The sequence below is a fragment of the Pipistrellus hanaki genome (genome assembly GCF_964339955.1).
Source record: "Pipistrellus hanaki genome assembly, chromosome: 4".
NCBI lineage: Eukaryota > Metazoa > Chordata > Mammalia > Chiroptera > Vespertilionidae > Pipistrellus > Pipistrellus hanaki.
In genome coordinates this window covers 89,531,879-89,554,825 of record NC_140506.1, presented here as the reverse complement: position 1 = coordinate 89,554,825, position 22,947 = coordinate 89,531,879, and the positions used below count along the sequence as shown (strand labels likewise).

The following is a 22,947-nucleotide window of genomic DNA, read 5'->3' as shown; positions in this document are numbered from 1 at the left end:
GGTAAAGAGGGAGAGATCAACCAAAGGACTTGTATGCATGCATATAAACCTAACCAATGGACACGGACAACAGGGGTGTGTGTGTGTGTGTGGGGGGGGGGGGTATAAGGACACATATGTAATACCTTAATCAATAAATTTTAAAAAATAATTAAAAAGGAAGGCTTGCCCTTTCCGGCGGTGACGACCTCCCACGACAATATGCCTCTCGCTAAGGATCTCCTCCATCCCTCTCCGGAAGAGGAGAAGAGGAAACACAAGAAGAAGCGCCTGGTGCAGAGCCCCAATTCCTACTTCATGGATGTCAAATGCCCAGGATGCTATAAAATCACCACCATCTTTAGCCACGCACAAACGGTAGTTTTGTGTGTTGGTTGCTCCACTGTTCTCTGTCAGCCAACAGGAGGAAAAGCAAGGCTCACAGAAGGATGCTCCTTCAGAAGGAAGCAGCACTAAAAGCACCTCAAATCAAGATGAGTGGGAAACTATCCCAATAAACACATTTTGGATTAAAAAATAATAATAATAAAAAAAAATAAAAAGGAAGGCTTGAAGAGAGTCCACAATTATTTCTAGTGAAATTGAAAGAATAAAGAAAGCTGACATTTCAGAGAATTGTTTTTCTCCTCTACAAAGGAGCAGGAAAACTGGCACATGGTAGGTGTGAGGATACAAACTCAGGGTTTCCTGTGGCCTCCTACTAGCCAACCTCTTGGGCCTCAAGAGGACCGAAAGGAATCAAGTAAGGTCCCACCCACCCTATTAAATGCCATAAACCACAAACTATAAAACATACCCAAAGACATATTAGTGTTTTGAACACATGAACTCTATTTCTAACCAAAAACTGAGTTGTGTAAAGTCCTACCAAATATACTTGGTGCAGTATTGGTTATCCCTACTGGTGAGAAGATGGAACATAGATAAGACTTTGTGAACACCCAAAGCTACCTCAACACTCTATATATTCTGCAGATCATTCCTAAAGATCAAGTTGTAAGCCTCTAGAAAAGGAAAGTATGACATTGATGTAAAGCAGTGGTGGTGATATTGAAACAGTTCTTTTAATATGAAAGTCATTCATTACTAATAAGGGGGAAATGTTCCTTGTACATTTTTTTTAAAATGATACAAAAGTATAAAAGGTATAATCTCTCTCTCTCTATCACACACACACACACACACACACACACACACACACACACACAGCAAGGAAGAACCACCACCAAAATATTTAATAGAGTTATCACTTTATGGTGACTAATTTTTAAAATTTTTCCACATTATTCAAATTCTCTATTCATGCATTATATTATCATAGGAGGAAAAATTATTTTTTGAAGTCATTCTTTATTCAAACATTCTGACTGTCTTTAATGACAAGATGACCCACTGGCTGCACAGCTGTATTTAAAATACTAATTTAAGCTTTCTGTGAATAAAACTAGGTAGATCATACTGATTATGAGTGTTAGAGATTACTCCTGGGTGGTAATTTAAATCTAATTCACCCTGGTTATAACATGGCTATAAGTTGTCACATTTTTGCTCTAATGCATTATATATGTGATCAGAAAAGAAAAAAAATGAATGAGACTCAGCCACTCAGACATCTATCACCACTATTTGCAAAGTAGGCTGAAAGGAGGGAATCATGAAGCAAACATAGTCAACCGCCAATTGGGTTACAAAAAGGTATATGTATAAACAGCTTATGTTTATCGACTTGGAAATTGCATGGCTGATTGATACAATAAAGACTCCTTGTACTCTGGCTCACAGTTCAGGCAGTGAGGGATACCATTTCACCTGAATCCATCTGGTACCTAAGCTTTAGAGAGCAAAAGGCAAGAGGCAAGAGGCAAGAGATCGGATAATGAGGGTTACATGTGTTTAGCTTCCAGATAAGGAGGTGCATTTATAATTGGAAAGTACCTATGCAAGGACAGACCTTTCCCAGCAAGGAGACACTACAGCAGCTCTCACATTTGTGCAACTCTCACTAAAGAGAAAATGAAACATCAATGTGCAACCAGTTTCCTCTAGCACACTCATCATCTGGGAACAGGAAGCAAACCTGCAACCCAGTTGTGTGCCCTTGACTGGGAATCAAACCCGAGGTCCTTCAGTGTGCAGGCCAGTATTCTAACCACGGAGCTACGCTGGCCTATTCTTGCAGTTTTAAAGCCTATCTCTACTCAAATATCTGCAACAATAGGACTTGCTGGCCAGACATCTGTCTGGGAGTTAATTGATAACTCTAAGGTATTAATTAAAATGAACATCAGGACTGGAGAGCACAAAATAAGCTGGTTATTAATGCTGCTGATCACTCATAAAAAGTAAGCACTGTCTCAGAAGAGCATCACTCACAACATCAACAGACAAGGAAAGCTCCTATGATCTCTCCAATAGATCCTGACAGATTTGATCTGAGAGTCACAGCCTCCAGTCTTCTAGCCACTCCCACCACTGCACACCTTTCTTTAATGAACCTACATGTAGCAGCAGCAGCAGCAGCAGCAGCAGCAGCAGCAGCAGCAGCAGCGCACCTAAATGCAGCCACACCCTGACAACCATGAGAGTACAACTGCCAAGCAGCCCAGCACCTCCTATTTGACAGTAATCTCCAAGCAAAACACACAAATTTTCAAGGGAGAAAACATGCTCTGTACCCTCCCCTTGGTCTATCCCTTATCTCTATGCACCAGTGCCCCCTCTCTCACCCCCAGTCCCTATCAGAACGGCTGCTCACCACTGAGATCATATACCCCTGAAAGCCTGCACACTGGGCTGCTTGGACTTCCTGTGTCTGACTGAAATGGAATAGCACATAGGAAAACACTTTGAAAACCACAAAGCTCTGTGCAATCTTGAAGTGACTTTGAGATCTCTTTCCAAAAATAGAGCATAGAAAACTTCTACCATCGAACAGAAGTCTCTAAAGTGAAAGATTTTGCCGTAGCTGGTTTGGCTCAGTGGATAGTGCCAGCCTGTAGACTGAAGAGTCCATAGTTCGATTCCTGTCAAGGGCACATGGCCAGGTTGCAGGCTCTATCCCACGGGGTGGGGGTGGGTGGTGGTGATGGGTGCAGGAGGCAGCCAATCAATGAGTCTCTCTCATCATTGATGTTTCTCTCTCTCTCTCTCTCTCTCCCCCCACTGACTTCCTTCCTGAAATAAAAATATATTTAAAATTAGGTGAAAGATTTTCTACATTACTGAAAAGAGACAGGCACGCATCCCAACTTTAACAATTTACTAAGAAGATATTTGAAGCTGGCACATACCCACGTTGTGGGCTCCATCCCCAATGTAGGGCATACTGGAAGCAGCTATCAGTGACTCGCTCTCATCATTGACTAGCGGCCCGGTGCACAAAATTCATGCATGGGTAGGGACCCTAGGCTTGGTCAGCAATTTTTTGTAGGCGACTGGTGGGATGATTGGAGAGCCCCTGCTGCCACTGGCCTTGGCTGGCCTGGCGCTGTCTGCCTCCCCCTCCCACCGGTCACCTCCTATGGGGCATCGGGGAGGCCTGCTGACACCCGCCTTGGCTGGCCTGGGGCCTGCAGGCTTGGGGCAGCTCCTGAGTTGAACATATGCCCCCTGGTGGTCAGTGTGCATCATAGCAGTCTTATGCCATTCGGTCTATTTGTATATTAGGCTTTTATTATACAGGATGTTTCTCTCTCTCTCTCTCTCTCTCTCTCTCTCTCTCTCTCCCCCCCCCCTTCTTCCTCTCTGAAATAAATTTTATATATATAAATACACACACACACACACACACACGCCATATATCTCACATTTAAAGAAGTTCTACTTATGCTGGTTTCCTGCATGTGAGGTAAACACATTTTCACTAATCAGAGGACATTTTTTGTTGTTGTTAATCCTCACCCCACGATATGTTTTTCAGTTCTTGGGTCCATGCTCTAACCCCTGAGAAAACTGGCTAGGGCAAGAGTGGACTTCCTTATGGGTCCAGCATATTGGTTTGACTGAATTACTATTTAAATTGAGAGCTCCAGGCGAGAATCCAAGATGGCTGCACAGGTAAACACCTAGCCGCAGCCACACATAACAATTTCAATAAAATACAACTAAAATTAAAATGGACATTCCCCAGAACTACAGGAAAGTCGACTGACTGGAAATTCTACAACGAGAAGCAAGGAAAAAACCATAAGGAAGAGCGGAGGAGCTGTAAAAGCCTAACGTACGGAGACACGTGGTGGGCGCGGAGAGGACGGAGCCGGAGAGGAGGGGGAGGCTGAGTGCCTGGCTGGCGTTCCCTAGCGGGAAGGAGATAAAAGCTCTGGACTGTGCTGAGCCCCAGATCCGACAGCACTGAACCCCAGTTCTAGGCCAGACCCTGGGGGCCCAGGCTCAAACAGAGGGAGCAGCGAATAATAATCCCAGGGGAGCGGCGAAAGGCAGAGCCCCTGGAGGCTCTGCAGAGGACGGACTTGACTCTGCTGCTAGATTGCCCTGGCGGGAAGGAGACAAAAGCTCTGGACTGTGCTGGGCCCCAGTTCCAACTGCTCTGAACCCCAGTTCTAGGCCAGACCCCGGGGACCAAGGCTCATCCAGAGGGAGCTGGGCTGTAAGGCGGAACCCCGGGGGAGCGATGAAAGGAGGTCCTGGAGGCAGGCACATTGCACGCAGAGAAGGGACGGTTGGCTGTGCCGCGGGATTGCCTTGGCGGGAAGGAGACAAAAGCTCCAGACTGAATGCCACCTCCAACTCCACTTCCAACTGAACTGAACCCCAGTTCCGGGCTTATTGGGGGAGAGCCTAGACTGTTTGGTAGCAGGCGAAAATTGAGGGCACCTTTCTCTCAGAGGTGCTTGCAGCAAGTACTGAAGGACCCTGGGGATTACGGAGACTCAGGAACTGCATAGAGCGGGGCTGATGGAAGCCAAGGCTCTAGGCTCCCCGCCCCATCCAAGCAGAACACAGAGGCTTTTAAGACTACCAACTCAGGGAAGCTACGAAAATGCCGAGACAAGAAAATAGATCACAAACGAAAGAAATGGAGGACAAAAAGCAAATGGATATAGAGTTCAAAACCATGCTTATAAGGTTTTTCAAGAATTCCCTAGAAAAGGTCAATAAGACCTATGAGGATATGAAAAGGGATCAACTAGAATTAATAAGGAATCAACAAGAAATAATAAGGGATCAACAAGAAATAAAGAATACGTTGTCTGAAATAAAAAATATTATAGAGTCCTAAAAACAGAATGGAAGATCGCAAGAATCAAGTCAAAGATTTGGAACATAGAGAGCCAGAAGACACTCCTCCGCAGAAGCTAGAAGGCAAGAGAATCCAGAAAATTGAAGATACTGTAAGAAATCTCTGGGACAACTTCAAGCGAACCAACATCAGAATTATGGAGGTCCCAGAAGATGAGAGAGAGCAAGATATCGAAAACATACTGAAAGAAATAGTGACAGAAAACTTCCCCCACCTGGTGAAAGAATTAGACCTACAAGTCCAGGAAGCGCACAGAACTCCAAACAAAAGGAATCCAAAGAAGACCACACCAAGACAAATCATAATTAAAATTCCAAGAGCAAAAGACAAAGAGAATATTAAAAGCAGCAAGAGCAAAGCAGGTAGTTACCTATAAAGGAGCACCCATACAATTGTCAGCTGATTTCTCAACAGAAACCATGCAGTCCAGACAGGAATGGCAAGAAATATTCAAGGTGATGAATAGTAAAAACCTACAGCCAAAAATACTCTACCCAGCAAAGCTATCACTCAGAATCGAAGGCCAGATAAAGAGTTTCACTAATTAAAAAAAAAAAAAAAAAAAAGGCTAAAGGAGTTCACCACCACCAAACCAGAATTATATGAATTGCTGAAGGGGTTCTTTCGAAAGAGAAAGTAAATAAAGATAAAAATTATGAACAACAAATACGTAACTATCAACAAGTGAATCTAAAAACCAAGGAAATTAAAAAAAAAACAACACCCGATGAACAATATTAACTATTGAATATAATAGAATCAGAGGTATGGAAGGGGAGTGAACTGATGATTCTTGGGGAAAAGGAGGGAGATGTGGGAAGAGACTGAACATAAACTGTGCACCTATGGATGAGGACAATGGGGGGTGGGGAAAGGGCAGAGGGTGGGGTGGGAACCTGGTGGAGGAGAGCAATGGAGAAGGGGGGGGGAAGAGGAACATTTGTAATAATATGAACAATAAAGATTTAAAAAAAAAACAAAAACAAAAAACTGAAACAAGTTCCTTTGCTGAAATTTCAGCAGTTGAGCTCACGGACCCCCAGTAGTCCACGGACCACCAGTTGGCAACCGCTGCCCCAAAGCCACATGTGCTGGTTAGAAAAGCCCACACATTGTCTCCCCCCCCCCCCCCCCCCCATCCTAAATCAGAATTTGCATCTTAACAAGATCACCAGGTGAGTTGCTCAAGTTTAGGAACTACTGCCCTAATCTATGCTAAAGTCTGAGAGACAGGTTAATTACTGGGTTACAAAATGGTTCCTGAAATGTTTATACTGAAGGAAAAGCACCAAATACAAACAGCAGAAACTTCAGATAGACAGACCTTGGGTTGTAAATACTGGGCAGCCATCTCCCACCTGTGATCCTGCCTAAAATATTGTATTTCTGAGCAGGAAACTTGCACTTATGGGGTGACTTTAAAGTTTACATACAATGTTTCCAAATCCCTTCCTAATCTGGTCTGTCGCCTCACATGCAAAGGGACCTGTCCCTTTGGTACGGGCTGGCCTGAGGGTCCAGCTCTGAGCTTCAGACTCCCCTCCCCCTCCTCCTGGAAATTCTATTTGTTCAGATCAGGCAAGTTTCCCAATTAAGAAACCACAGGCAAGAAATAACAAAATGCAAAGATCTACAGGCAACAGAGAGCAAGCCCGGGGAAGAGTTTGAGAACAAGCTTAAAGGAACCTATCTGTGGTCAGCTACCATTAAGAAACTGTGCATTAAACAGATTTCAGTGTGGCACAGTGCTGGAGACATAGACCAGCCAAAGGTTCAAGATCTTCCTGACATCACAGGAATTACTAAGACCTCAAAAGGCCATGTCTAAGAAAAAGGCTCCTCAAGACCTGCCTTAAGAAAGTTTAAAAACGAGCCTTGAAATGATCAAACTGATCTGAGTCAAATGCTTGTTAAAATACAAAACCCAAAACTCTGTTCAGGGAGACAAACAAATTTCATATTCAACAACATATCCACAATGTTCGTTACACAGTCAAAAATTACTGAATGTGGCAAAGGCAGAAAAATGTGACCATAACGAGGATTATATATTTAAACATACAACCGCAAATGAAACAAACTGAGATAACAGAGATGTTAGAACTATCATTCAATAGGTCAGGAAAGAAACAAAACACGGAAGGGGCAAACATAAAACAAATAGCGAGATGGGAGATCTAAATCCAACTATATCAACATTCAATGTAAATAAATTAAAAGACTAAGATTGTATCAGGGGATCACTTGGTAAAGAACATGCCTGTCTAATCACTATGTAACATACTTGAAGCGAATACAAATTTTGAATGTAAACTGTAATTGAGAAACAGGAAGAAAAAAAAAAAGACTAAAATTGTACAAAGTTCCAACTAAATGCTCTTTATCAGAGATACATTTTAAACACAGAAAAGAGGGTAAAAAAGATGCATTTGCAAATATTAATCATAAAAAAGTAGAAGTGACGAGGTTAATGAGACAAAGTAGATTTTAAGACAAAGAATATTAAGAAATAAAAAGGAACTTTTAAGATGAAAAAGGCTCAATTCATCAGGAAGACTTAATAATCCAAAATGTATGTTCACCTAATCTAAGGGCTTCAAAACACATGAAATAAGTAGTCAGATTTCATCCTGATTAAAGGAAAAATCGACAAATTTATAATTATAGTTGGATATTTTAATACTCCTCTTCTCTCTGTAACTGATAAGAGACCAAAAAAAGTATGGACATAACTGATTTGAACACAACCAACCAACTTTTGGGCTACAAAAATGCTACATCCTACAACTGTAGGATGCACATTCTTTTTGAGAATATGTAGAACATTCATCAAGACAGACCATGTGCTGGGCCATAAAACAAGTTTCAATTTAAAAGGATAAAAATCATGGAGTATGTTCTCTGATCACAATGAAATTAGAAATCTAAAATAATAGCCGAAACCGGTTTGGTTCAGTGGATAGAGCATCAACCTGCGGACTGAAAGGTCCAAGTTCAATTCCGGTTAATAAGGGCATGTACCTTGGTTGGGGGCACATCCCCAGTAGGGGGTGTGCAAGAGGCAGCTGATTGATGTTTCTCTCTCATCCATGTTTCTAACTCTCTATCCCTCTCCCTTCCTCTCTGTAAAAAAAAATCAATAAAATATATTTAAAAAATAATATTTGCAAAATTCCCAGATATCTGAAAATTAAACAACACAATTCTACATAAAAACATGAACAAATCATAACACATAAAAACATTTTGAACTAAATAATAAAATCAAAACATATCAAAACTTATGGGATGCAGTATAGAGCAATATTTAGGGTGAAACTGATTGCTCAAATGTTAACACTGGGAGAGTCTAAAATCAATGATCTAAGGCTACCTCCAAGCAGTTAGAAAGAGCAAAGAAAACCCAATGTAAATAAAATAAAAAACAGAATAGATGATATAGAACACAAGAAAAAATTGGCAAATCAATAGATATTTCTTTGAAAATTTCAATAAAGTTGACAAAGTCCTACCTACATTAATCAGGGGAAAACAAGAGAGATAAATACAAATCAGACTAAAAGAGGGAAGACTACATTATTAGATTCTACAGGCATAAAAAAGAAATTAGGGACTATTGTATTATGAACATCTTTTTGCCAGATAAATTTGAGAACTTAGAAGAAATAGATTAATTCCTTGAAAAACATAAATTACCAAAGTTAACATAAAGATGAAATTATTTAAATTGCCTTTAAGTATTAAACAAATAGAATCATAATTAAAACCTCCCCACAAGGAAAATTCCAGACCCTGGGGGTTTCACTAGTGAATTTTATCGAACATTTAAGGCATAATACTAATCTTAGGCAAACTCAGAAAAGAAGGGAAGAAGAAATAATTCCCAAATAATTTTATGAAGCCAGTATATTCTTGATTCTAAAACTAAATGACATTGCAAAAAAAGGGAAATATAGACCCGAATACAGATGAATACATCATGAACAATATTCTAATAAATTAAATCAGTAACACATAAAAAGGGTAATCCATTACCATCAAGGTTAACTCAGAGGTTGACTCAACATTCAGAAAGATGCCCTTCACATTAAAGAGTAAAGAAAATTCCTAAGATCATCTCAATAGATGCAAAAAAAGTATTTGACAAAATTCAGCAATCGTTTATAATCCAAAGATTCAGTAAACTAGGAACAGTAGGGGCCTTAATCAATCTGATGTTATATGTCTTTAAAATCCTACAACTGCCGAAACTGGTTTGGCTCAGTGGTAGAGTGTCGGTCTGCGGACTGAAAGGTCCCAGGTTCAATTCCGGTCAGGGGCATGTACGTTGGTTGCGGGCACATCCCCGGTAGGGGGTGTGCAAGAGGCAGCTGGTCGGTGTTTCTCTCTCATTGACGATTCTGGCTCTCTATCTCTCTCCCTTCCTCTCTGTAAAAAATCAATAAAAATATAAAAAATAAAAAAATAAAATAATTAAAAAAATATTTTAAATAAATAAATAAATAAATAAAATTCTACAACTAACACCGTACTTAATAATAAGCAACTGAATGATTTCTTCCACAGATCAAGAATAAGATAAGGAATGCATGCTCACATTACCTTTATTAAATATTGTACTGGAGGTCTCAGGCAAGAGCAGTAAAGCCAGAAAAAGAAAAGGCATGCAGATTAGAAAGGAAGGAGTAAAACTGTCTCTATTCAAAGAAGACATGACCTGCCCTGGTGCGGTGGCTCAGTTGGTTGGAGCATTATCGCATATACCAAAAGGTGGCAGGTTCTATTCCTCTCGGGGCACATATGTTACTAGAGGCCTGGTGCATGAATTCATGGTGCATGAATTGCTGGGCCAATTGGGGCTGTGGGAGGTTGGCCAGGGGAAAGGGCCGATGAAGGTTGGTTGTAGGAGCACACTAAACACCAGAGGGCAGCTCCTCATTAAGTGTTGGACCCCTGGTGGTCAGTGCACATCATAGTGACTGGTCGACAGGTTATTCGGTCATTCAGTCGCTTAGGCTTTTATATGTGAAGATACCATCACATACAAAAATATTTTGAACTAAATACTGCAGGTGCAGTCCCCTGTAGGGGCACATACAGGAGGCAACTAATAATGTTTCTCTCTCACATAGATGTGTCTCTCCCCCCCACACCCCAAAATCAGTAAAAACAAACAAACAAACAAAAAAACCCACAAAAAACAAAGTGACCTAGAAAATTCTAAGGTATAAGCACCCTATTTTAATGCTTATTATAATGAACCTAAAGAAATGGCCAAATAGATCAATGGAATAAACTAGAAGAAAGGTGATAAACTTTTTTCTATTAAAGACCAGTTAGTAAATATTTTAATCTTAGTAGACAACCTATGTTTTCCATGCCTTATTTTTTTTTTTTTTTTTTTTATCAACCCTTTAAAACTATAAAAACTGCCCTGACCAATAGCTCAGTTGGTTGGAGCATCGTCCGGATATGCCAACATTACTGGTTCAATCCCCAGTCAGGGCACATACAAGAATCAACCAATGAATACATTAGTAAGTGGAATAACAAATCTATGCCTTTCCTCCTCCCTTTCTAAAAATCAATTAAAAAAAGAAAAAGAAAAAGAAAACTATTCTTAGGTTATGGGCTATAAAAAACAGTCAACAAGCCAGATCTGGTCCATGGGCTACATAGCTTACTAATTTCCAGACTAGAGTCCAAAAACAGACCTCTCTCACCTGGAGCAGTCAATTCCACTCCTAGTTATTTATCCAAGAGAAATGGAAATTTATATGTCCACACAAAGACTTGTACAAAATGTTCACAGAAGCTTTATGCTAATATCCCAAACTGGAGACCACTACAAAGTCCATGAATAGGAGGGAGATTGGATAAACAAATCATGGTATTTACACAATGAAATACTATTTAGCAATAAAAAGAACTAATGTCCGGGTATGTGTCCTGGCCAGGTGGTCAGGTTGGAGTATAGTCCTGTATACCAAAAGGTTACAGGTTTGATTCCTGGTCAGGGCACATACCAAGGTTGTGGGCTCGAACCCTAATAGGGGAGCATACAGGAGGCAACCAATCAATTCTCTCTCTTTCTCTCAAATCAATAAAAATATATCCTCAGGTGAGGATTTTTAAAACACCAAAAATTCAAGCAACAACATGGATGAAACTCAAAAACATGCAAAAGCAGCTTTGCACCAAAAAGTACATACTGTATGATTCCATTTATATATAAAGTTTGAGAATGGTGAAAGAAATCAATATTAATTACGGCAGTGAGGGTCTGAGGGACAGAAAGAGAAGAGAAATTTAAAGGAATTTTCCAGAATGTATCTTGATATGGTTGTGGGTTATAGAGACATGAGTTTGATAAATGCATTGAACTGTAACATTTGTACAGTTCTATGTAATGTATATCCCCACTAATAAGATTAAAACAACAAAATATTTTTAAAGCAATACATGTAGGTCTTTAACTCCAGATCCTAATTATCGACCTTTAGTTGAAAAAGAACAGGTTGATTGGTTTTTCTTACAAGTAATAGTCTTCAAACTAGTCACCAGGAGCTTATTAAATCAAAGTAGAATTCAATGTTACTATTATGCAAAACACTCATTCAGTTTGTTACAGAAAATAATCACTTATAAAGAAGTAGGGAAAAAGAAACATGACTCCAACTTTGACTTTACAACGAGATAATTATACATAAAAGACTGGTAGAGGAAACATCGAAAAGTTAACACTGGACTAGATGATAGAATTATGGGTAATAATTCTCTAGACTTGCAAATTTTGTACAATAAGCGTAAAATATTTTTATTAGAAAATATTAACTGAAAACATTAGGAAGCAGTCTCATCACTCCAAATATTTTATTGTTTTCTCAAACCCTTTATGTAAGAAAGCACCTAGCCAACTAACCAAACTTTTCTAAGTTTTTCGGTAAACCCAGACATGATGCTAAGAACTTGACATATTTCTTCCTCAGACTCAGTAGTCTGTCAGAGGGAGATCCTTGCCTCCGTCCCATCGCTAACTCCAGGAGACCTACAAGTCTCAGATATTTGTGAGTGAATCTCCATCTAAGTTGGCCAGGCTGGTGTCCAAATCAGCAATGCTGGAATATAGCATCCAGTCCGATGGCCAGATGTTAAGTGACAAGACCATTAGGAGAGGAGATGACCCCTTTAACACCTTCTTTAGTGAGAGAGGCACTAGCAAGTCTGTTCCAATGGCAGTATTTGTAGAACTGGAACCCATCCATGGCCATTGATAAAGTTCGCACTAATACCTACTGCCAGTTCTTCCACTCTGAGCAGCTCAAGACAAGGAAGATGCTGCCAATAACTATAACCGTGGATACCACATCATTGGCAAGAAGATCACTGACCTGGTCTTGGACTAAAATTGGAAACTGGCTTATCAGTGCACAGGTCTTCAGTGCTTCCTGGTTTTCCAGTTTTAGTGAAGGAACTAGTTCTGGATTCACCTCCCTACTAATGGAACAGCTCTGTTGATTATGGCAAGAAGGTCAATCCGGAGTTCATCTGCCCATCCTCTCCAGTTTCTACAGCCCTAACATCCTCACCACCCACATCACCCTGGAGCACTCTGATTATACCTTCATGGTTGACAATGAAGCCACCTACAATATTTGTCATAAAAACCTCAACACTGAGCACCCAAACTACTATACTAATCTTAATTGCCTTATTAGGCAGATTTTGTCCTCCATCACTGCTTCCCTGTTTGACAAAGCCCTGAATATTATTCTGACTGAATTCCAGACCAACCTGATATACTATCCTCACATCCATTTCTCTGTGGCCACAATATGCCGCTGTCATCTCAGCTAAGAAAGCCTACCAGGGACAGCAGAGATCACCAGTGTATGTGTGTGTTAATATATTTTTATCGATTTCAGAGAGGAAGAGAGAGGGAGAGAGAGAAACATCAATGATGCCAGAGAAACATTGATTGGCTGTTCCCTGCATGTCCCCTACTGGGGATCGAGCCCACAACCTGGGCATGTGCTCTTGACCAGAATCAAACCCAGAACCTTCAGTCTGCAGGCTGATGCTCTATCCACTGAGCCTAACCAGCAAGGGCACAATGTGTGTTTTGAGCCAGCCAACCAGATGGTGCAATGTGAACCTCGCCACGGTAAATACATAGCTTACTAACCATGGTGATGTGGTTACCAAGTATGTCAATACTACCATTTCCACCATCAAGACCAAGCATACCATTCAGTTGTGGACTGGTACCCACTGGCTTCAATGTTGGCTTTAATTACCAGCCTCCCACTGTGGTACCTGGTGGAGACCTAGCCAGAGTACAGTGAGCTGTGTGCATGCTGACTAACACGACAGCTGTTGCTGAAGCCTGGGCTCACCTGTACCACCAGTTTGTCCTGATAAAGGCCAAGTGTGCCTTTGTTCACTGGTATGTGGGTAAGGTCATGGAGGAAGGAGAGACACTTGAGGACATGGCTGCCCTCAGGAAGGATTTTAAGGAAGTTAGTAGATAATGGTGGGGAGAGGAGAGTAAAGAGTATTAACCTGTCTGTTACAATGTTACACTCCAGTATCTTGGGACTGTCTTATTTCTGTTGTTCTGTGAAGTTGTTCATTGTGTGTCCCAAAGTTGTTAATAAAAGTACTGTTTTTACTTAAAACACACACACACACACAAAACAACAAAAAAAACACCTTTATACCCCATCTCATTTAATCAACACAATTCTATGAGAAAAATATTTTTATCCCCTTTTAATCTACACAGTTCTCATTGGTAGGCACTACTATCATCCTCATTGAAAAGAGAAAAAAACACACCCATGACCTAGAATGGTTATGTAATTTTCCCAGGGATAAGAATTAGTGGAGCCTGGATTTGAACCAAGGCAACTTACTCCAGAGCTGAAGCTCTGTTTTTCAGCACTTACCTGTACTGCATCTGGGAAAGGCAGGCTCTTCTGCTACTACTACTATTACTACTACTGACAACACCCTGTTATATATGATCTCATTATATCTCATATAATTTCACTAACTAAAATTTTTAAAATGAAACAAATTCATGGATAATTATCATGTGAAGTTAGGCACACCGTGAATCACATATTCTAAAAGACAACTATGGCCGAAACCGGTTTGGCTCAATGGATTTCTTTTTTAAAATATATTTAAAAAAGAAAAAAGAAAAGTACAGTATGTCTCTTCAGTCCCCAAGCGTTGGCTTGGGGACTGAAGAGCCCCGGGTTCGATTCCGGTCAAGGGCATGTATGTACCTTAGTTGCGGGCACATCCCCAGTAGGGGGTGTGCAAGAGACAGCTGATCGATGACTCTCTCTCTCATCGATGTTTCTAACTCTCTATCTCTCTCCCTTCCTCTCTGTACAAAATCAATAAAATAAAATAAAAAAATCCAGTTTAAAAGACAACTATGATCACCTTCCATTACTGTCACAGTAATAAGCTGGTACAAGGCTGCTTAATATTTCTACCAAAAACCTGGGCCTACAGGAGCCAATAAATCTCACAGCACACTGCAGTAATTCAAAGCGTTCAGTCTTTTCATTCTATAGGCAAACACATTTACTTCCACTGTGACCTTTTTAAAAGTCCAAATTAAGATTTATTTAATATGCCGGGACCGGTTTGGCTCAATGGATAGAGCGTCGGCTTGGGGACTGGAGGGTCCCAGGTTCGATTCCGGTCAAGGGCATGTGCCTTGTTTGCGGGCATATCCCCAGTGGGGGGTGTGCAGGAGGCAGCTGATCGATGACTCTCTCTCACCGATGTTTCTGACTCTCTATCTCTCCCTTCCTCTCTGTACAAAATCAATAAAATATATTTAAAAAAGAAAAAAGAAAAAAAAGATTTATTTAATATAACATCCCCTTGTTTTCTTTGCATTAGTTTAAGAATCAGATAAGATATTAATGGAAAGAGAAAAACATTAGACTAAAGTACAGTATGTCTCTTTAAATATTAAAAATGTCCAATTATCATTCCAAAATAGAGAAAGTAAATGAGCCATTCATTCTTTTAATAACCGACATGGTGCTACTAATTCTTTACTAACTATATTCTGGCTATTCCATTCTGTCAGCATACAGGTTTACAGAGCATGGTCCATGACCATCACAACGAGGGTCACCTGGTATCTGGCAAGAAATACAAATTCTCAGGCCATAGCCCAAAAACTGCTGAATCAGCAACTCTGATGAGGGACCCAGAATTCTGAGTTAACAGGCCTGCAGTGATTCTTCTGGACACTCAAATCTGAGAACTACTGCTTTATTTTACCTGACCAAAGTGTTGGTTGACTGGGTCCAGTGTCTGATCTAAATGAAAACCTTAAAACACACATTTACCTGTTAGGGAGAGCTCCAAGCAATAGCAAGCTCTTAGTTTTCTGACCACTTTCTAAAACGGAAAGTTTCAAAAACCTTATTACAAAATAAGTACTAATCTAACCCCTGTAAAGAAGACTTACCGTACAAACTATTTTGGTCCCTTTTCAGATTTTTATTTGTAAGAAAGGACTAAAAGCATTTCTAAGGCTGCAAAAGCACATTTTTATCAACCTTAGAAAGATTCTGAACTCGTTGGCCAGGTATCACACATCAAATTCTACCTACCAGCTTTTGCTTCCCTCTTCTACCTTCTCTGTAAGGAGTAATATTTCTCAACACCTGTACCCATGAGAATAACTAGATTGATTGTATGGATAGTAAATCCCACTTAAATGTATCTTTTTTGCTTTCCTTCTGCCCCTCTGGTGTAGCTCAGAGATTGAGTGTTGACCTATGAACCAGGAGGTCATGGTTCGATTCCCGGTCAGGACACATGCCCAGGTTGCATGCAGGTTTGGTCTCCAGTGTGAATATGCAGGAGACAGCTGATCAGTGATTCTCTTTCACTATCGATGTTTCCATCTCTCTCTCCCTCTCCCTTCCTCTTTAAAATCAATTTAAAAAATAAAATAAAAATAACAAATATATTTGTGTGTTATTTTCAGTAGAATGTTACCAAAAAGTATATAACATATCAGATTTTGCTACTGCTGAAATAGAGAATTCTGTTTTATATTTTAAGAGTCACACAAAATTAGGAATGAGGAAGGGGAAATTATCAAACATCCAGAAAGTGTGAAAGAGAACCTTAGCCAAACTGTGAGAGCCAATTCTGGTTCTGCCACTTACTGGCTGTGTGATCATGGAAAGGTTGTTTAACTTCCTCCATTCTGTGTGCTTCCATTTCTTAACCTACAACATGGGAATAGTAGTACATAGTACCCATTTTATATTTTAATGAGAACAAAAGTTAAATATTCTTAGCTTTTCTTTAAAAGTAAATTTAGAATTTTCTAAAAGAAAAATATATTGGCCCAAAAGAAATAAAGTTCAAAAGGTCAATATTTACAGAAAATAGCAAGAGTATTGTCAAAGATCTTAAGTTGCTCCCTAGGAAATAAAGCTTCAAGCCCATACAGCTATACAGGTGAAGTCTCTCAATTCTTCAAGGAAAAGATCACTGAAATGCAAAAACATTCCAGAGCACAGATGTGAAAGGTTTCCAAACTCTTTTTGAACATAACACTGATATCAAAACCAGACAACACACAAGAAAGCACTATGGATCAACCTCATTATTGGTTATTGAGAAGCAAAGCTTCTAAATGAAAAGCTAGCAAATAAAATTCAGCACTACACTAAACTTTCAATTTCACAAGCACAGAGATGGTTTAATTTGATGCTAGGAAACATATTGAGATAATCTGTCACATAAATAAAATAAAGGAGAAAAGTCACAGGGTAATCACCACAGAGGTCAACGAAAGGGAATATGATAAAACTCATCTTATAAACGAAGAACAGATTATTCCCCAATTTTAAATGACTGCAAACCAAAACTCACATCATCTATCTATAATAATAAAAGCTTAATATGCTAATTAGACTGGACAGTCAAATGGCCTTCTGGACAACCTTCCAGACAAAGCTGCCACGGTGGAGGCAGAGGCAGCTGCCATGGTGGATGGGGGTTGAGGCAGCGGAGGAAAGGAGTGATCAGGCAGGCAAGCAGGCGAGCAGTTAGGGGTGATGAGGCGGCAGGCAGGCAGGCAGGCAGGCAGGCGAGCAGTTAGGAGCCAGAGATCCCAGATTTCGAGAGGGAAGCCCAGCCAAGGGGTCCCAGATTTCGAGAGGGTGCAGGCTGGGCTAAGGGGATCTCCCTCCCACCACTGTGCACGCATTTTGTGCACCATGCCTCTAGTACTTAATAATAAAACACTGGATATACATCTCTATTTAAGTCAGACCCAAAACAGGGATGCCCAAATGAGCACAAATACTGGTAGAAATACTGGCAAGGAGAAAGTAAAATCTATACTAATAAAAGGTTAATATGCTAATTAGACCAGGAGACTTTCTGGGAGACCTTCCAAATGTCCTTCTGGACAAAACCATGGTGGTGGGGCTGAGGCAGGTTAGGGGCAATCAGGCCAGTAGGAGTGGGTGTGGGGTGAGAAAGTTGGGGTGAGTAGGCTGGCAGAGGGGCAGTTGGGGGCATGCAGGCTGGCAGGCAGAGTGGTTAGGGGTGATCAGGCAGGTGAGTGGTTAGGAACCATCAGTCCCAGATTGCGAGAAGGATTTCCAACTGCTGGTTTAGGCTTGATTCCACAGGGGTCCCAGATTGGAGAGGGTGCAGGCCAGGCTGAGGGACACCTCCATGCACAAATTTTGTGCACCAGGCCACTAGTCATCAATAATGCAAAAAGATGGCTATCTACTAGGAAAACCTAAGACAATCACTTGAAAAAGTATTATAATAAGAGAATTCCATAAAGTGAACAAATTACCAAAGTGACATATATTCAAGTAACACATATACAGCAATGTCTTTTCTATATTAAAACAACTAGTGGCTTGGTGCACGAATTTGTGCACATTGAAAGGGTAGAGGAAATATTTTAATATTGCTATTTGCCCTTTCTCTAAAATATTATAGAAGTGTCAACTAAATTCACAATAGACAATGACAGATCAAAACACACTGTGTGATTGGTACCAGCGAGACTTCACATGTATCATGCTTTATATTTATATGCTCAAGTCAACTTAGCCTTTTAGAGATAGTGATATAGAATAAACTTGCTTAATTAGACCTGCTTTCTGATTTAGCTAAACATTTTCCAGCCCAGTGAAGCACCCCAACTTCTCTTTCAGGTAACTGTCAGCAACACAGTAATAAATATCAACACGAAACAGATTATTATTGTAGATCACACAGAGAGAACAAGGATAAAATATTTAACTGCAGCCCTGGCTGGTTTGGCTCAGTGGATAGAGCGTCGGCCTGTGGACTCAAGAGTCCCAAGTCCAATTCCCATCAAGGGCATGTACCTTGGTTGCAGGCACATTCCCAGTGTGCAGGAGGCAGCTAATCGATGTTTCTAACTCTCCCTCTCCCTTCCTCTCTGTAAAAATATCAATAAAATATATTTAAAGGAGAATCCGAGATGTCAGCATAGGTAACACCTAACTGCAGCCTCACACAACAATTTCAATAAGATACAACTAGAATATAAAATGGACATTACCCAGAACTACAGGAAAGTCGACTGACTGGAAATTCTACGAGAAGGAAAGAGAAAACCAGAAGGAAAATCAGAGGAGCTGTAAAAGCCTAATGTACGGAGACACGTTGCACGCGCAGAGAGGACGGAGCCAGAGAGGAGGGGGCGGCTGAGTGCCTGGCTGGTGTTCCCTAGCGGGAAGGAGATAAAAGCTCCGGACTGTGCTGAACCCCAGATCCGACAGCACTGAACCCCAGTTCTAGGCCAGACCCTGGGGACCCAGGCTCATACAGACGGAGCCTGGGCTGTTAGGCAGAATCTTAGGGGAGCGACGAAAGGCAGCGCCCCTGGAGGCGAGCACATTACACGCAGAGGACGGACCGTTGACTCTGCTGCTAGATTGCCCTAGCGGGAAGGAGACAAAAGCTCCGGACTGTGCTGAGCCCCAGTTCCGACTGCACTGAACCCCAGTTCTAGGCCAGACCCCAGGGACCCAGGCTCTTACAGAGGAAGCCTGGGCTGTAAGGTGGAAGCCCAGGGGAGTAGTGAAAGGAAGTCCCGAAGGCATGCACAGTGCACGCAGAGAACGGGCAGTTGACTGTGCCGCTGGATTGCCCTGGCGGAAGGGAGGCAGGGGCTCCAGATTGCTCTGAACTCCACTTCCAACTCCACTGCCAACTGAACGGAACCCCAGTTTCGGGCTCATTGGAGGAAAGCCTAGACTGTTTGGTACCAGGTGAAATTCGAGGGCAACTTTCTCTCAGAGGTGCTTGCAACGAGTACTGAAGGACCCTGAGGAATACTGAGACTCAGGAGCCCCATAGGGTGTGGCTGATGGAAGCCAAGGCTGTAGGCCCCACCCTGAAACTCCGCCCCATCCGAGCTGAACACAGAGACTTTTAAGGCTACCAACTCAGGGAAGCTGTGAAAATGCTGAGACAAGGAAACAGATCACAAACGAAAGAAATGGAGGACAAAAAGCGAATGGATATAGAGTTCAAAACCACGCTTATAAGGTTTTTCAATAATTTCCTAGAAAAGGTCAATAAGACCTATGAGGATATGAAAAGGGATCAACTAGAAATAATAAGCGATCAATAAGAAATAATAAGGATCGGGGGGGGGGGGGGCAATGTTAAAATATGTACACAGATAATAATTTAAAAAATAAAAAATAGGAAAAAAAAGAAATAATAAGGGATCAACAAGAAATAAAGAATACATTGTCTAAAATAAAAAAAAAATATTATACAGAGTCCTAAAAACAGAATGGAAGATCGCAAGAATCAAGTCAAAGAGTTGGAACATAAAGAGCCAAAAGACACTCCTCTGCAGAAGCTAGAAGGCAAGAGAATCCAGAAAATTGAAGATAATGTAAGAAACCTCCGGGACAACTTCAAGTGAACCAACATCAGAATTATGGGGGTCCCAGAAAAAGAGAGAGAGCAAGATACCGAAAACATACTGAAAGAAATAGTGACAGAAAACTTCCCCCACTGGGGAAAGAAATAGACCTACAAGTCCAGGAAGCGCACAGAACCCCAAACAAAAGGAATCCAAAGAGGACCACCCCAAGACACATCATAATTAAAATTCCAAGAGCAAAAGACAAAGAGAATATTAAAAGCAGCAAGAGCAAAGCAGGTAGTTACCTATAAAGGAGCACCCATACAATTGCCAGCTGATTTCTTAACAGAAACCATGCAGGCCAGACGGGAATGGCAAGAAATATTCAAGGTGATGAATAGCAAGAACCTACAGCCAAAAATACTCTACCCAGCAAAGCTATCACTCAGAATAGAAGGCCAGATAAAGAGTTTCACTAATAAAAAAAAAAAAAAAGCTAAAGGAGTTCATCACCGCCAAACCAGAATTATATGAATTGCTGAAGGAGGTTCTTTCAGAAGAGAGAGAAAATAAAGATAAAAATTATGAACAACAAATACGTAACTATCAACAAGTGAATCTAAAAACCAAGGGAATTAAAAAACCTGATGAACAATATTAACTGTTGAATATAATAGAATCAGAGGTATGGAAGGGGAGTGAACTGATGATTCTCAGGGAAAAGAGGAGTGGGGGGTGCAGGAAGAGACTGAACATAAACTGTGCACCTATGGATGAGGACAATGGGGGTTGGGGAAAGGGCAGACGGTGGGGTAGGAACCTGGTGGAGGGGGGAAATGAGGAACTTTTGTAATAATAATAATAAAGGAAAAATATATTTCACTGCAGCAGTGTTTGACTATATTCTGCCCAGTGAGAAAATCTGAAGACCATTTTCAAGGTCCACCATTTCTTACTTCTTTTCAGTCAGGTCAAGTTTCTAATAAGCTTTCTAAATCTCCGTTTTCTAGCCAATGAGAAGAAAATAGGGATTCCACTGAGTCTCCCATCTACCTACTCCAGGACTTCTATGAGGATCAAATGAGATGAGGCATGGGAAAACGCTTCACAGACATTTGTTAATGTGAAATGTTTCCATCTGGCTATAAATCAAGTCATGTTCCTGGGCTGAAGAAACTGCAAGGAGGCTAGTTATTGCTAGGGAGAGGAATTTGAGTATTGCTAAGTGTCATCATTACTGGGCACCCACAGCAACTGTTTCCAGGCTGGGCTGGGCTATGGACCACATTTTGCGCCATGGGGTCTGGGCAGAGTTGGCTGCAATTTGTTGGGGTGTTGCTTGGGGTGGTGGTGGAGCCTGTGTCCCACTTGGGGGAAGCCGAGCGTTGCTTTGTGGGCGCCAGGTCCACGGTGCCATTCCTCTGTGCTCATCACAGCAGCTCCTGCGTTGAGTGTCTGCCCCCTGGTGGTCAATGTGAATCATAGCGACTGGTTGGACACTTGCTCTTGACAGGAATCAAACCTTCAGTCTGAAGGCCAATGCTCTATCCACTGAACCTAACTGATTAGGGCTCAGGCATCATAATTTTTTTTAAATATATTTTTATTGATTGAAGGAGAGAGATAAAAACGTAAATGATGAGAGAGAACCATTGATTGGGCTGCCTCCTGTACACTGCACACTGGGGGTTGAGCCTGCAACCCGGGCATGCGTCCTGAACGAGAATTGAACCATGACTTCCTGGTTCATAGATCGACACACACCCACTGAGCTATGCTGGCCAGGCTCAGGCATCACATATTGATGTGCAAGTAATTCTGATGTGTGGATAAGGGTTAAGACCCACACATCTGGAAGAGTATATTAGAGGAATGGTAAAGAAAATACTGAATATTTGAAAAAGAATAAATGGCAACGAGACCCATTATACATTAAACTCATTACACAGGTAGGATAATATGTTTTTAGCACAGAATAAGCAAAACAGCAATGAAACAAAAAGTCCAGAATTAGGCCCAAACCTTCAAAATGTGAAAACTAAATAAAATATACCAAAAATGATGTATCATATTAATGGGGGGAAGGAAGGGAGCTGGATTAGCAATAGCTAAATAAATGGTACTAGGATGACTATAAGTTGGGGGGAAGGGGAGATTATACACCTAGATCTTTATTAACTCACTGAAACCAAAATAAATTCTGAGGGAAAAATACATAAGAATAGTTCATAATTCTGTAATAGAGAAAAAATTTTTAAACATGACATAAAACTTAGAAGCCATAAAGGAAAAAAAGATAAGCCTGTTTCTATAAAAACAAAAAACATCTATAATCAAACCTCCTTCTAGAACATCTCCCATCTCTAACAATTCAGTTCTCCACAAAGTTGTTCACAGAAAAAAATGGCTCAGCAGTCTACCAAAACTTGTTTTTGACCTGACAACACTTTCATGCTAATACCTCAGCATGACAAAAAAGCATAGCTCAGGCAACAAAAAAGGGGAGAGAATGCTTTTGTTGTTGGCTAAATCAATGATTACCACAATTTTAAAACATAAAGAGGCCATCAAGAGTGCTAATAGTGTGAAAGAAACAATAATCACAGGCAACTGAAGAGGTAGAAAAACTGTTGATTGGATAAACAAAAAGCAATTAGAAGGTGACAGATTTCAGAGGCAGTGATGTGAAAAAGCATAGATGCAGCATACTGGCCTCCTAAAAGACACCTCTGGAAGGAGTGCTGATAGTGAT

The 22,947-nt window shown here is 40.9% G+C and overlaps 2 protein-coding genes and 1 pseudogene across 3 annotated transcripts in view; 2 read left to right on the top strand and 1 right to left on the bottom strand.

The window, feature by feature from the left end:
* Positions 1–22,947, bottom strand: part of CREBBP (CREB binding lysine acetyltransferase) — a 157,104-nt gene that overhangs the window by 104,529 nt on the left and 29,628 nt on the right. The window lies entirely within an intron of this gene.
* LOC311621951 (small ribosomal subunit protein eS27-like) lies at positions 177–542 on the top strand. Its single transcript, XM_084882549.1, has one exon. It carries the CDS (start codon positions 202–204, stop codon positions 454–456), a length of 255 nt encoding a protein of 84 aa, XP_084738675.1. The 5' UTR covers positions 177–201; the 3' UTR covers positions 457–542.
* Positions 12,410–13,167, top strand: LOC311621938 (tubulin alpha chain-like; annotated as a pseudogene). Its single transcript has one exon. The product of its transcript is annotated as a tubulin alpha chain-like (transcript).

Excerpts from the sequence above, each read along its gene's own strand:
- LOC311621951 (XM_084882549.1), top strand. The coding sequence starts at position 202 with ATGCCTCTCGCTAAGGATCTCCTCCATCCCTCTCCGGAAGAGGAGAAG.